The 15440-nt window shown below is 37.2% G+C and overlaps 1 protein-coding gene across 3 annotated transcripts in view; it reads right to left on the bottom strand.

Moving 5' to 3' along the window:
- Prex2 (phosphatidylinositol-3,4,5-trisphosphate dependent Rac exchange factor 2) overlaps positions 1-15440 on the bottom strand; it is a 294983-nt gene that overhangs the window by 175620 nt on the left and 103923 nt on the right. For all 3 annotated transcript variants that reach the window (XM_040294020.2, XM_005322936.5, XM_078017136.1), the window contains 2 exons: positions 5117-5266; positions 1970-2114 (listed from right to left, as the gene is read on the bottom strand). In XM_040294020.2, coding sequence (XP_040149954.2) covers positions 1970-2114; positions 5117-5266 — 295 coding nt within the window. The remainder of the gene's footprint in view (positions 1-1969; positions 2115-5116; positions 5267-15440) is intronic.

The raw sequence follows: 15440 nt of genomic DNA, 5'->3' as shown, positions 1-15440 counted from the left end.
CAAGAATATCAATGTGATGGTGCTGTCAAATTATTAAATGAGATGGTGCATGTCAGCACAGTTCCTGGCACACTGATAAGATAGTGCTTATCAGTGACTGACAAGTAAGCTGAATGGTTGATATGCAGCTAACCTGTAATTCTCTATCCAAATGTCACCAGATCCTGAAAATGTCAAATTCAAAGGTGAGAAAGAGCCCCTTTAAATATAAATTGGAAATATTATTTTTATAAATGGGAGAGGAGGTCAGAAAGAAAGTTAAGGAGTGGCTTTATCATGGGACCTCCTCAGAACCAAGAAGATTCCAACAACACTCTGCTAAAGGATCATGGTCCACTCAGGAGAGATGTGTAACTTGGCTGCATTGGATTGCTGACAGAGAAAAGCCATAGTTAACATTTCCTAAGCCTGTCCTGTGTATCAGGTGCTGAGAAATGCTGTATGTATCATCACAACTATTACCAGCAATACATCTATATGAGATAGTGTGGGTTTAGGGTCAGCAAAACACTTTCTCCTGCAATAAAACCAAATTTGATCTGGGCTAACTTTCTAGCTTTGTCCCCCTAGACACCTGCTCACCTGGTGAAGTTACAGTATCAGCACTGCTTTGGTAAAAATGACTCCTAATGGTTCAATCTCATGCCTCTAAAGGAAAGTCATAATATGAAGTGACTGTCCTGCAAGAGGGCATATCCATTTGGGGACACTGAAAGTTATACCCTTGGAGTGTCTCTTATAAGAGACACTGTCCTTTTGCTGTACTGAGCTTCTGTGTCAAGCTGATCCACATCTGTTCTTCTCTTTGCATTAGAGTTATCACCTGGAGGGATGACAACAGAGCATGAGAGCCAGGACCTATGCCACAGGGGGGCAGCTGTATGGCAGCTCTGAGGGCTATTCTCCCTGAAGAAGAAAGTCCAGGATGCTCTGTAGCAAGGGAGTTTCCTGGCCTACATATTTCTGAGTTAGGGGTGAGGGACAAATATGGCCTATGGTTGTTCCGTATGTCCCCAAAGCTAGTTTAAAAGACATGCTGATGGGAACTTCAGGTAAGCACTACAATCATCTCCGTGTTTCTAGAAGAAACAGAAACTTAACTTTTCCAAATCCCATGACTAGCTAGTGACATCACCAAGATTTGAACTGTAAAAGCAAGATAGCAGTCTGTGCTTTGAACTACTGTCACAATCTACTTTAATGGACTCAACGTTGAGAAACTATATGAACTTGTTAAGATCCCTGATAAATAGTTTCTGTATCTTTAAAAGGGAATAAAGGCATTTAACTCCCAGGTCTGAATCAGTCTATTGGAAATTATGTACAGAGAAAGAGGCAAGCACAGAGTCTAGCCTAAGGAGAGCTAACTGAAGCAGATACCCTTCTCACTGCTTTTGCACTGATTAAACCAGAGAATTCCACTTAGCACGGTCTGCAGAAAACAAATGAGACATCATCCATGGTGCCTGGCCCCTCACACGACTCACTAGTTTAGACTCTTTGTCTATTCCCCTTCCCCCTGAACCCAGCTGTCTGAATTCCAAATTGATTGGGAGTTTGGACTGTTTGCCTTTAGCTCTCTCCAGTATTCCCTCATCTGAATCCACCATCAACTCTGACTTTCAAGCCCTATGTGTATTTCCATGTCAGACCCATCATTCTGTCCCCTACAAACACATCAGCTTTCAGACCACTCGCTGCCTCGCCCCAACCTCTACTTCACACTCAGAACTTGGTAGATCAGATACTACTGAAGTCATAGATGAAGGGATGGATGCTTTAAGTTATCTACAGAATCCTGGCTCTCTTTTCCATTCCCTCATCTGGCCATGGTCCAGAAAATGTAGATCATAAAGAAGTATTCAAAAATGCTTTAAGTAATATTTTTAAAAGAGGAAAAAAATAAGTAAAGTTAACATGTGAGAGAGTAAACATAAAGAAGTATATGCACCCAGGTTACCAACCCTACCTTCCAAGGAAGCATTTAGGGAACGTAGTCAATTTCCTTTTTCTGTCTTTGATCAGATTTCCTTGTTTGCACATCATTTTGTAAAGTTTCTCACCCTGTTCAGAGATCATTACCCAGGTGTCTTGCTCCATTCCTAGTTTTAAACCTATCAAAAATACGACAAAGGACATGCAATTGAAAAAAATCTCTTCGTTCATTAGCTTATGCCTTCATTAAAGAAGCATTTATTATGTGTCTACCATGGGCTGGAGGGTAAGGATATAGAGCTCTTATGATTGGACACAGTTTTCAAGAAGTTCATGATATGCTAGGTAGATAGGACAAGATTCCCAGAGCACAGAGTGCCTTTGTACAATCATACCCCACAGGAACACAGTTTAGTCAGTAGAGTAAAAGCAACAGATAAGAGGAGCATTAACAGGCATGGTGGTCCTAGGTGTCCCTGTGAAGGGGAAAGTCTGATAAAATAAAGAAATACTCAGGGTACCACATCTCTACCTGGAAAACGTTAAGAAATCTTTCACAGGAGAGCCATATTTAAGAGCACCACTACAAATAGGTATTTCTACACAAAGTATTTGCAACAGCTAACTAATGTCAAGCAACACAGAGGCCCTAGAGTTCTGGGTTTTAGGCAAGAAGGTAGGAGATGTGCCGGTGAGTTAGGGAGGGTACTTATAGTTTCAACTTAGAAGGGGGGAAACATCTGTATTTTAGCTAGCAGGAAAGAAAAGGCAGTACAGCGTAGGAAAGAGAGTTCTGTTGTTTTGGAAACAAAGCTCAGAGGACAAGGTGGAGAACAAACTGAAGGGGGTTAGGATTTAGAAAGTGGAAGAATGTTATATGACTTAAATCTGGAATGTCCCCCCCAAAGCGCATGTGTTCAAAGCATGTTCCCCAATGCAGCAAGATGCAGAGATGGGAATTTTAGGAAAAGTCTGGATTATGACAGCAGTAACCTCATCAGTGGATTAACTCATTCGATGGATTCATAATATGAATGAACTACTGGGTAGTAACTATAGGCAGGGGCCAAGGCTGGAGGAAGTAGGTCATTGGGGTTGTTGCCCTCAAAGGCTACAAAATAAGCTTTTTCTCTTCAAGTTGTTCTTGTAGGGTATTTTGGTCATGGCAACAAAAAGCTGACTAATACAGAGACCATTTGGAGGAAACTGTGAAAGTTTAAGTAAGTCCAAGACCCTGCAAACAATAAGGGTTCTAGGGCAAGAAAGATTGAAATCGAGAAATAGATGGGGGGTGGTTATGATAGGTCACAGCAACTGACCAAACGTAGGTGTAAAGGAGAGAGAAGAAATCAGGATGTTCCAGGGTTTATGAGAGGAAGTACATGGGGATGCTTCTGGCCAGAGACATCCAAGCAATAAGGAGTCCATCAGTGCTCAGAGTGTTGAGTGGAATCTGGGGTCTACAGAATGCACAAGTACAGAGCCTGGGACAGAGGACAAAGGCTGGACATGAAGATTGGGAAACGGGCAGTGTAAAGTGGAAGTTAATCTACTGGGAATAGATAACCCAAGAAAGGAATCTATTTAGAAGCTAGTGCCAAATATAAAATGTTGGAACCAGCAACACTTAGTCAGCAGATAGGCCAGAGGAAGGACTGTTATAAGAAATATTTCAATTATTTTTAGTCTTCTAAGTTATACAAATTTCTACTAAAATTTAATTTTTTCCAATATAGGAACCTTTAACAATTACCAAAAATAATAATAATACCACAGAATCTGAGCCTAACTTTGTATAATTTCCCTGTTTTATAAAATGTGCTTTTAAATTTTTTTTTCACTCTTTTGCTTTCAATATTTTATCTTGGGTATCTTAAGACAAAGTTTTTCTAGAAAAAAAATTTTAGTTTCAACTTGATGAGCAATTCAGATCTTCTTTGAATTTATTTGCTTTTCTACTTGAAAAAATGGCTATATTGAACAAAATGCTAGATTCAACAAATCTTAGGAGTCAGTTATGCATCTATAACTTTTAAATTTTTCTGTCAGGTTCTTCATCCATGATCAATCAAAGGAATAAGATTTGAAAATACTTTTCAAATTCTTATACAGATGTATACTACAAATATTTAAAGTTGAAACTTTGTGTATTCAAGGGGAAACACCTGAAGATAGAAGAAAACTCTTTTGTCTTGAAATTTCATTACCAAGAGCAGTTTTGTTCCCAAATCTTAGGAAGGGTAATCAGCAGTGCCATGATTGCTAACAATTAAGAAATCAATTGGTAAAGAAATACAAGTATTTCTATTTCTGAACAGAATTGCACATGTTTGCTTGTCAATAAGCTTCACACGAGTGAATATTGCCAGGTCAAATATCTTTTGAAAATCTTTCTAAAAGCATGAAACAAATTTTACCTAGGACTCCTAATTGAACAAATTTTTTACTGGTTACATTCCCTGATATTCAATGACATGCTGAGAATTTCTAATATACACACACACACACACACACACACACACACACCAAGGGATTTAATTTACAACTAGAAAGCTAACATATTTGATCAAAGGATTTTAATTACACTATTAAACATATAGAGAGATCCTAAATATACAGAAAGATCCTGTGACACTACTACATATCTCTTTCTATATTTCTTTTTATCTATAGATATAGATAAAGTATCTATATCTATGCATATTTTTTTTAGATGCTGGGAATCAAACCCATGATCTCACACATGTTAGGCAAGTGCTCTAACATTCAGCTACATCCCCAGCCCTCACCATGATACATTAATGAAGTCTGATTAAAGGAAGACTTTGTGTTCTGCTTTTGGAGGCAGCAAGAACAACGTGCCCAGTAACAGAACAACTGTTAAAATAAGTGAAACTAAAACATTGTCAGTCTTGTGAAACATTGTCATCTATACTATAATTATGTTGCTAACTTTATAAAAAGTTCCCCTTTTGTATATTTAACAATATTGCTAATTATTCAAAAATATTTTAGGGTAGACCTTATATCACACAGCAAATCAAAGTGAATATTATTTGTCAGTCTACGTTCTCTAAACTTTTTCCAGTTACCTGCTCTAGTGCCAAGTTATAATCTTCACACACACACACACACACAAAAAAAAAAAAGAAAAATCACAGGGACCAATTCATATACTCACCTTTTCGGCGTTCTCTTTCTTTCAAAATAGCTTCAAACCACTCGTGCTTTTCTTCAGGTGTTTTTGCCATGCACACAAACCACTTATTTTTTGCTGTATTATGTATCTTCCAACCATTAACAACAATGTGTCCGCTGCTATGGAAGTCAGCTGGAAATTAATGGGCAAAGGCCAATAAGCAAAATATAAAGTATAATATCATATCAACATGATCATTCAATTCATGAAAGTTTCAAGACCACAAAATTCTTCAAGATACTTTTGCTTTTGTATGAAGACTTAAAAAACTAAAGAAACAGCTATATGTTGGATGTAGTCAGTGCTCAATTATTCAACTTTCCTAACTCATAACATATTAAATGAAATTAAACACTACAAACTTATTAACATTCATTTGCTCTATGTCCAAAAATATTGTTTAAGTTACTAAAGCAATAAAAGATTTCAGGAACAATTTGTACCCACAGAAAAATACTCTATTATTTAATAAACAGCACGGTAAGAATGAGAATAAGTCAATAAAACACACAACAAGTGGATATACCAAACTGCCATAAAATGGGGAAACACAAATACCAAACCATTATCATGACACGTAGTTAAAACATATTCTTTGAAAACCACATTATCTCATATAATTCTCATGAATAAAGACTCACAAAATAATTTCCTTGAAGATGAGTGCACATCAAATTGTTTCTGCTTGTTATGTTATCACAGTTTTGTCTAAACCATGAAGATGGATTTGTGAATGTCCCCAGGAAGCCCTCTATGGCCGCTCTCTGACCAACAGGTAGATTACAGTGACAAAACTTGTAAGAAAACTTTACTGGCCAACACAGTGCAGACCACTCTGAAACAAATGTTCCAAGACAGAATAATGGAGTTCAAAGGGCTGTGTCAGAGTCTGTAGCAACTGAAGTGACTGTTACATTTTATATTGGTGTCCTCCAAAAGCTCACATGTGAGACAATGCAAAAAGCTTTGGAGGACAAATGACTGGATTATAGCCTCAGCCTAATCAGTGAGTTAATGATGAAATTAACTAAAGTAGTAAAGTGTGGCTGGAGGAGGTGGGAATTGGAGTGAGGCTTTGGTGTATATATTTGTTTTGTTTTGTTTTGTATTGGTTGTTCAAAACATTACAAAGCTCTTGACATATCATATTCATACATTAGATTCAAGTGGGTTATGAACTCCCATTTTTACCCCAAATACAGACTGCAGAATCACATCGGTTACACATCCACATTTTTACATAATGCCCTATCAGTAATGTTGTATTCTGCTACCTTTCCTATCCTCTACTATCCCCCCTCCCCTCCCCTCCCATCTTCTCTCTCTACCCCATCTACTGTAATTCATTTCTCTCCTTGTTTTTTTTCCATTCCCCTCACAACCTCTTGTATCTGGAGGGTGGAGTCTCTTGATGCTTCTAGATCATCATGATGTGAGCTGCTTCTTTCTGCCACACACTCCTCCATGATGTTAACCTCATTTCAAGCCCAGAGAAATAGAGCCAGCCTTCTATGGACTGAGACCTCTGAATCCCTAAGCCCTCAAATAAACTTTTCCTCCTTACAGCTGTTCTAGTCAGATCCTTTAATCACAGCAGTGAAAAAATCTGACTCAAACAGTGACCCTTTTCATTTGTCTCCCCTAAAAATTATTGAGCAGCCATAACCATAGACAAGAGGGAAGCCAGAAAAAGGTTAAAGGTGGCTTAGAGAATGACTCTATATAGCACTTACACTGTGGCTTGGTGAGTCCTCTCTCAAATGATTGATTTTGCTTAGTAACTTTTGAACAGAAGCAGAGGTTCTTAGCACTCAGTTTCTGATAATATGCTTCCCACAGTCTTTCATGCATACCCAAATGTCACCACACATTACCTGCTCTTAGACTATTAATTCCTCAAATTCACTATCAAATGATGTTGTAGAGTTGTGGGTCTTTCAAACTCCCAGGTTATATTTGGTTTAGAATGGAATTATATCAGACATTATAATTTTTGTACTTTTCTTCTTCCTTTTACATATTTGATTCACGTTCACATTCTGTGCAAAGCAGCACAACCTCATAATGCATGTCAGTTTAAGTACTAATGGGCAGAGGGAAAATAAAAGTTATTTATTTCATAATTATACTCTGAACCCTCCTTAATAGCTACAAAAATAAACAAGAAATTATAATAAACTGGTAGAAAAAATTGTTAAAAATTTCAGATTATACATGTTAACAACCCCTCCACCTAACCACAATTTGTTTCCCTGTGAGACCAGTATTCGTGATTAGCTAAGTGAACCTTGCACTGCACTTTAAAAGATCCCACATTTCCACTACATTTATTACCATTTAAGCAATAACTCTAGATGAAGAAAACCAAAGTAGCCATATGTAGCCTATGTACTAAACATTACACTTTATTGTATTTGTTTGTTTGTTGTTTTTTTTGTTTGTTTGTTTGTTTTGTGTGTGTATTACAGGGGATTCAATCCAGTGGTATTTAAACAGTTTAAAAATCCAAAGTCTTTTTTTTTGTTTTGTTTTTGTTTTTGTTTTGAGACAGGGTCTCACTAAATTGATATGGCTGGCTTTGAACTCACAATCCTCCAGCCCCAGCCTCCTAAGAAGCTGGAATTATAGGCATTACACTGGAATTATTGGAATTACACTGCACCTGCCTGGACTTACTTTAAAATCAGCACAAAAAATTCCTCCCACAAAGCACAAGAGACAACTAGTTCAAACACCAAAGTCATCCAGGTAATGCTCCTGACATGCACAGGTGCCCTGGGCCTACCACCTCTAGAACCCGGCTCTTCCTTCCTTCCCCTCCTGGGTTACTCAAGTCACATCACTGCCCTCTTCTCACCCTGCTGGCTCCTACTTTACTATTTTTTTCATCATGCCACATTTAGCTCAAAAGGCTTTGGTGTCTTGCCACTGAATCAAGTCAAAATATGTAGATTTCTTCTATGCCTGAAGCTCAGCATTGATGGAAATATTAATCATTGTTCTTGAAATTTGCAGAACTGGAAACCAACTGGAAACTACTAGTATCAGGTAGGTATGCATCATATGGCACACCAGCTGTGAAAAGGTGCCTACCATTCTGGCAATACCCACGAATTGTTGAAATAAACCACTCCTGAATTAGTTTCCCAGAAAGATGGACGTTGGGTAAGAAACTTCTATCTTCTTAACCAACTAGCTTTTCAAATAAAGTCTCCTTCCTTGACTATATATCTTATCTCCCATCTGACTATATATCTTATCCATCGTGAGCAGCAAGATGGATCCTGTAATATCCCTGCTCACTTAGCTGAGGACGTTTTCCACAATGTTGTAATATGTTCCCGCCACTCTAGTCTTATCTACTGCTTCCTGCTTGTCCTGTGACTCCAGATGCTTTCCCTAGGATGGGGTTCTCATCAAGCCACCCCACTCTCCTCTGTTGCACAGATTCTTTCTTCTTTTAATGTGTGCACCCAACTCTTCCATGAAGAGAACCTGACCACTCAAGCCTGTGCAATCAAACTTTCTTGGAAATCATACAGCTGAACTCAGGACCAGACAAGCAGGCAAGGGACTGACTGCATGTGGCTACTGTTCCAATAGACAGAAAGCCAGGTAAATTAGTTGACTGTCAAATTTGTCTCAAATTACAGGATAAATGCTGCATTTACAATATTTTGAAAGAATATCCTCTTTCATATTGCAATTTTAAATTTTTAAAGTATACATGCTGACTTTTACTATATCAATTTTTTAAATTATATGAAAATTTAAATATCTATATATACAGACATAGTTACACACATACACATATGCAAACCATACATGTATACGTATAACAGGACTCAAAATGTAGTCCACCTACTTCATAATGCTATCATAATTACGATTTATTTTATAAAATAAGTAGATGCTTCTTGTTTACTTCAAAAGATATAGTGATATATGGGCTGAGTTTGTGGCTCAATGGTACAGTGTTCGCCTAGCACATGTGAAGCCCTGAGTTCAATCCTCAGCACCACATCAAGATAAATAAATAAAGGTATTGTGTCCAACTACAACTAAAAAATAAATATTAAAAAAAGGATATAGTAATGTGTACAGCTTTATGATTTTAATCATAGCATATTTTTCAATATACTCAAAACAAGAACTAACCTTCTCTATAAAGAACACTCAAAGATTAAGGAAAAGCCCAATAGTGCTTTGTCCTTAGTAGGAATTTTTTTAAAAAATAAATCATAATTAAATAATAAATATTTTCTCAAATAAAAACAGATAAATTCACAAGCTTCAGTAGATCAAAAATATTAATTTTATAGAAAATATCAAATTAAATGTTGAGTATCTCAGCTTCATAGTCTCTTGATTTTTTCCAGAATCAGAAAAATCCAAGGGTCAGACCTGAACATGTCATTATTGCTCAAAGCTTCACAATTTGCAAATTCTCACACTTAATTCAACTCACTTTCATTTAATGAGATAAGGTTTATCCAAAACTGATATACTAGAAATCTCAGTGGACATGCGGGTACCCTGTCAATATTTTTGCATTAATTAGATAGATAATATCCAAGTATTATATAGACAGAAAAAGATTAACAGAAAAAAAATGTAAAAATATTTACTTAAAACAACAAGTAATTGGTGTCTACATAATGTAGTCAGTCCTCATTCTGGTAATCAACAGTGCAAATATATAAATTTCAAAAGTAAACCTTTAAAATTACGATTTACTCATAAGTAGAATATATATTTAATGTTATATAACATTTTTGTAATAATTCTTTGATTTTTATCAAATAATAGCAGACATTTTTCTAGCATGCAAAATAATAGAGGACATTATTTACGGTAACAATAAATACATTAAAAAAAGGTTCCAACTGACTTTTCATTATAATGCTAAAAAGTAGCTCAATCCTCAAACTTTTTGTATTCTTAAATAATTCCCTTAAATTAATTATGTTCAAATTTTAAGACTATCAGAAGTAACTATTATGCTCTTTGTCCTCTTTTCAACATTGTAAATTTATTCTTATTTTCTAATTACAAATATATTTGATGTAGCATATGAGCTAATGTTATAATTGCTGAGGTAATTTTGGTTTACTCAATTAACCATTAGGCACCAACTTAAAACTATGCTTATTTGGCAATAAGACATAAAGTTTAAGAAAACAATCAGTAAGATAACACTTTAATGAAAACGGACAAAAAATTACACAGCTCATGGTCTTACACAGTTTAAAACCTACACATAAAAAGAAAAATTGAAAAAAATATTTTAAAAATATCACTTAGAAACAATATTTAATTTTATATGCAATATGTCTAATATCTTAAACACAAGTTAAAAATGAAAAGTGGAATTTTTTCTTTAAAAAAAAATCTTACTTTTAAAAAACATCTTAAGAATAAGAAAATGTCGAGGATAGTGACAAGATGGCGGAATAGAGGGGTTGCTTCCATGGGGGCTCTGTGGTGTGAGCCAAGAAAGGCAAACTGGCACCTTTTAAGCAATAAGACATGAAGTCTTATTGAACGATCAAGAATTCAAGAATTCGAGGAGACTTTACTGGAATTTAATACTGGACACTCAAAACAGATTGGGGGATTACAACAAGGCACATGGGCAAGAGTGGCCAAGGCACCCCCTCCCCATTAGTTGCCCTCCCAGGACAGTCCCTGGCCCCCCGTAGCTCTATGGCTCCTGGCCCAGACCGTTCTCCTCTCCAATTCTAGAACAAGGCTGCTTGGGGTGGGGGGGCTCCTGGCATGGGACCAGAAGTTTCTGCCACCGAACCCCTTGCGGTTGGCCAGAGTCATGTGTAATTTGATCGGGGACCCAGGAGAGCAAATATAATAAAAGAAGGGAAATAATAAATACAATAAAACAAGAAAATCGCTAGCCCCAGAGCCATGGTAGCGGAGCGGCTGGAGGCAAAGCCAAAGCAGACTTTGCGTGAACACAGTAAAGCAACAAAGAAACGCTCATTCTTGGGAAGACTGAGGTGAGTCAGGGTACAGAGAGTTTAGAGATCAGAGTCACTGCCTGAAACAACAGTAAACTGTGCTGTGCGGTATCCAGGAGCGGGAAGGAAGCCGCCATTTTCCCCTTGGTATGCTGAGAACAGAAGGAACCATTCTGCCGCGCCCCCAGGCACTGCGCGGCACTGCGCAGACAGCTACAAAAACCAAATGCTGGCAGAGCCCAGTCTGGCCCAGGAAACAAGCCTGGCAAACCCACACTGCGTGACAGAGAGTGTGCCTAAGTGACCAGGAGAAAATCAAGCATAGAGAGAGGTTTACACAGGGAGAATAATGATCGCAGAAACGCACCTGGCTTCCTCCTCCGCTTCCAATGCGGCTGCTTCCAGAACCAGAGAGAGAAGCACCTGATTGAGAATTCTAAAGGGCAGGAATAAGAAGAGATTGAGCTCTGAGGCTGAATCAGAGACCAGGAATTCTCAGGTCCACGGGTGAAGCAGTGGACTACGAACGAACAGGCTGTAGGGCTCCTACACCACCCAAGTGAAATCCAAAGAGTATTCCTGACTCCTGTCTTGCAACATATACCTGGAACGGCTGGACCCTGGAGGTATGATGAGGTAAAAATCTCCAGCCAATTGGCACCCAGCAAAGAGATCGAACCATACTTAAGCCTACACCTTGCCTCCAGTGGTTCCACCTCCATGATGAACCCTCTCACCCTAGCAATCCTACCCATCCTGATGGTGGAGCTAGCATCACATACCAGACAACCTCATGTACATGTTGAGAAGGTAATCCGAGAAACTTTTGATCTCCAATAGAAACAATTTTTCGATTTTTTCGGAGATTATTTTTACTTTTCTTTTTCTTTTTTTCTTTCACATTTCTACCATTTTTGAAACCAATATTATATTACCATTTTGTTGGGTAGTCTTTTATTTTTACTTTTTCTTCCTATTTTTAATTTTTTCAGACCATCTATATTTTTTCCTCTCACATTTCCCTGGATTTTCTTTACTCTTGCTAACAGCCAACCTCTATTAATCCATCTTTCACTCCTCCTATACTTCTTTTATGTAAACATCACATCCTACACCACTTCAGTTCTCTTTATCCACCATTTGAAATTGTAAACCCTTTTGCAAATGTACTTTATACATTATAGACAAAAATTGATCACATAATTTATTATTATTACAATAAAACTACAGACGCCTTCATAGGCGCTGTTTGATTTAAGGGTGTATGTTGTTTGCATTGTGTGCTGTTATAGGTGGTGGCAGCGCACATCACAGAGCTGCATTCTTAAACAGGCTGCCCATCACAACTGCATGGCCTGCCCTCACTGCCTCATCTCTGAATGTGGTAGTGTCCATAGTGGGTTACCTCCGAGTCTGCTATCAACATCTTTAGTAGGAGCAGCTTCCATCTTGGGACACTGGCCAGGGCCTAGAAACCCAACATCAAGGTACCTACAGGTTGCCTCTACCACTGCTGCCAGTGCGAGTTCCTGCTTTCATCTAGGGATAACAGCCAGGACCTGGAAGACCATCACCAAGTTCCCTGCAGGCTTGGTTACACCTGAGTTCTCCCTGCTAGGTGTGCTAATAGCCACAAACTTGCTGCAGAGGTCTTAGCCCCTTACATTGCCTGTGGACCTACAATTCCTGACCTCTTATCTCTAAACTGTCTCTCCCACCCCGACTCTTTGACTTCCCAATCAGGAACCTCTCTCTCTGGAAGTCTGAGGGCTGAGCATCAGGACCCTGTGTGACTGCCTGGGAAAGCTGTTCTGTACTGTGTAGATCAGGACCAGGCATCAAGAGCTTCAGACTACTGAAGACTGGAATGTCTGAATAATGTACTACAGTTTGTAGTATTACAGTTTGTATATACTAGAGTTTGTACTGTTACAGTTTGTTTATACTACAGTTTGTACTATTACAGCTTGTACTATTACAGTTGTATTTACTACAGTTGTTGTATATTCTTTTATTTCATGTGTTTTTTCTTTTTCTTTTTAATGTTTTCCAATTTTTTCTTCTTATTTTTACTTTTTAAATTAATTAATTAATCTTACTCTTTATTTCCTCTCACTTATCTGTTTCCCCGAATCTCTCTTTTCTCCTGCTAACAGCCAACCACTTTTGATTCCTCTATCATTCTTCCTATGATCTAATACCTCTATATTCTCACTGCCTACCTCATAAACACCACATCCTACATCCCCCTAATTCTTTCTTTGTCCACCATTAAAAACTGTAGATCCTTTTGCAAACCTACTGTTTATATTGTTGATAATAATCGAACACATAATTTCTGTTTATTGCTAAACCGTAAGCATCTTAGTACAAGCCATCTGGCTTAAGGTTGCATATTGTTTGCACAGGGTGCTATTAATATTGATCTCCCCCTTAAAGGCGAGGTATTGGAAACCTTCAGAGATACTGTAAGTCTATAGGGTAGAAACTTCAATACCTTGGATCCACACTGCTAGAGGGCAAGACAAATGAACAACATGAAAAGACAAGGGAAATAAGCGCCCCAAACAAACCAAGATGCTACAATAATAGAATCCACTGACAGCACAATAGAAGAAATGTCAGAGAAGGAGTTCAGAATGTACATAGTTCAAATGATCTGCAAAGTAAAGGATGATATAAGAGAGCAAATCCAGGCAGCAAAAGATTACTCCAATAAAGAGGCAGAGATTCTGGGAAAAAAAAAAACTGAAATCCTTGAAAATGAAGGAAACAATAAACGAAATTCAATAAAAAGTATCGCCAACAGAGTAAATCACTTCAAAGACAGAACCTCAAACAATGAAGACAAAATATATAATCTTGAAAATACAGGCAACCACGCAGTGAAGATGTTAAGAAACCATGAACAGAAATTACAAGAATTATGGGATAACATGAAAAAGGCCAAATTTACGATTTATTGAGATAGATGAAATCACAGAGGTACAAAGCAAAGGAATGCACAATCTTTTCAAAGAAATAATATCAGAAAATTTCCCAATCCTGAAGAATGAAATGGAAAATCAAATACAAGAGGCTCACAGGACACATAATGTACAAAATTACAACATATCCGCACCAAGGCACATTATAGTCAAAATGCTTAGCACACAGAGTAAGAATAGATTTTAAAGACCCCAAAAGAAAAGTATCGATTACATATAGAGGGAAACCAATTTGGATCTCAGCAGATTTTTCAACCTCAACCCTCAAAGCTAGAAGGTCTTAGAACAACATATACCAAGCTCTGAAAGAAAACAGATGCCAACCAAGAATACCATATCCAGCAAAATTAAGCTTCAGATTTGAAGAGGAAATAAAAGCCTTCTCAGGTAAACAAAAATTAAAAGAATTTGCAACCAGAAAACCTACACTTCAGAATATTCTCAACAAAATATTCCATGAAGATGAAATGAAAAAAAAAAAATGAAAACCAGAGAAGGGAGGAACTAAAGGAATAGCCAATCAAAGAAGAAACTAATTCAAATTAAGAACTAGAAATAAATCAAAATTACCGGAAACACAAATAATATTTCAATAATAACCTTGAACATTAATGAGTTAAACTTATCAATCAAAAGACATAAACTAGCATATTGGATTAAAAAACAAGACCCAACAATATACTGTCTCCAAGAGACTCACCTTGTAGGCAAAGCCACCCATCAAATGAAGGTGAAAAGATGGGAAAAGAAAACATCATCCACATGGATTGAATAAATATGCAGAGGTTTCTGTCCACATCTCAGATAAAGTGGACTTCAAGCCATAGTTAATCAGAAAGGGCAAAGAAGGACATTTTGTACTGCTTAGGTGAATCATACATCAACAAGACACAACAATTGTAAATATTTGTGCCTCAAACAATGGAGTGTCTATGTATATCAAACAAACCATTCTCAATTTCAAGAATCAGAAGGACCACAACAACATAATACTGGTTGACTTTAACACATCTCTCCTATAATTTTATAGGAGATGCACCATACAAAAACTAAACCAAGAAACTATATAACTAAATAAAAAATCAATAATTTATACTTAACAGATGTATAGAGTATTTCATCCATCAAGGAGCTAATACACTTTCTTCTCTGCAGCACATGGATCCTTCTCTAAAATAGACTAGATGATGCCACAAAGCAACTCTTAGCAATTACAAAAAATAGAAATAGTATTCTGCATTCTATCAGATCACAATGAAATGAAATTAGAAATCAATGATAAAATAAAAAATAGAAGTTACTTCAACACCTGGAGACTAAATAATACACTATTGAATCAACAGT

This window comes from Ictidomys tridecemlineatus, chromosome 7, assembly GCF_052094955.1.
Source record: "Ictidomys tridecemlineatus isolate mIctTri1 chromosome 7, mIctTri1.hap1, whole genome shotgun sequence".
Lineage (NCBI taxonomy): Eukaryota > Metazoa > Chordata > Mammalia > Rodentia > Sciuridae > Ictidomys > Ictidomys tridecemlineatus.
Note: the sequence above shows the minus strand (reverse complement) of the source record. Positions and strands in the feature narration are given on the sequence as shown.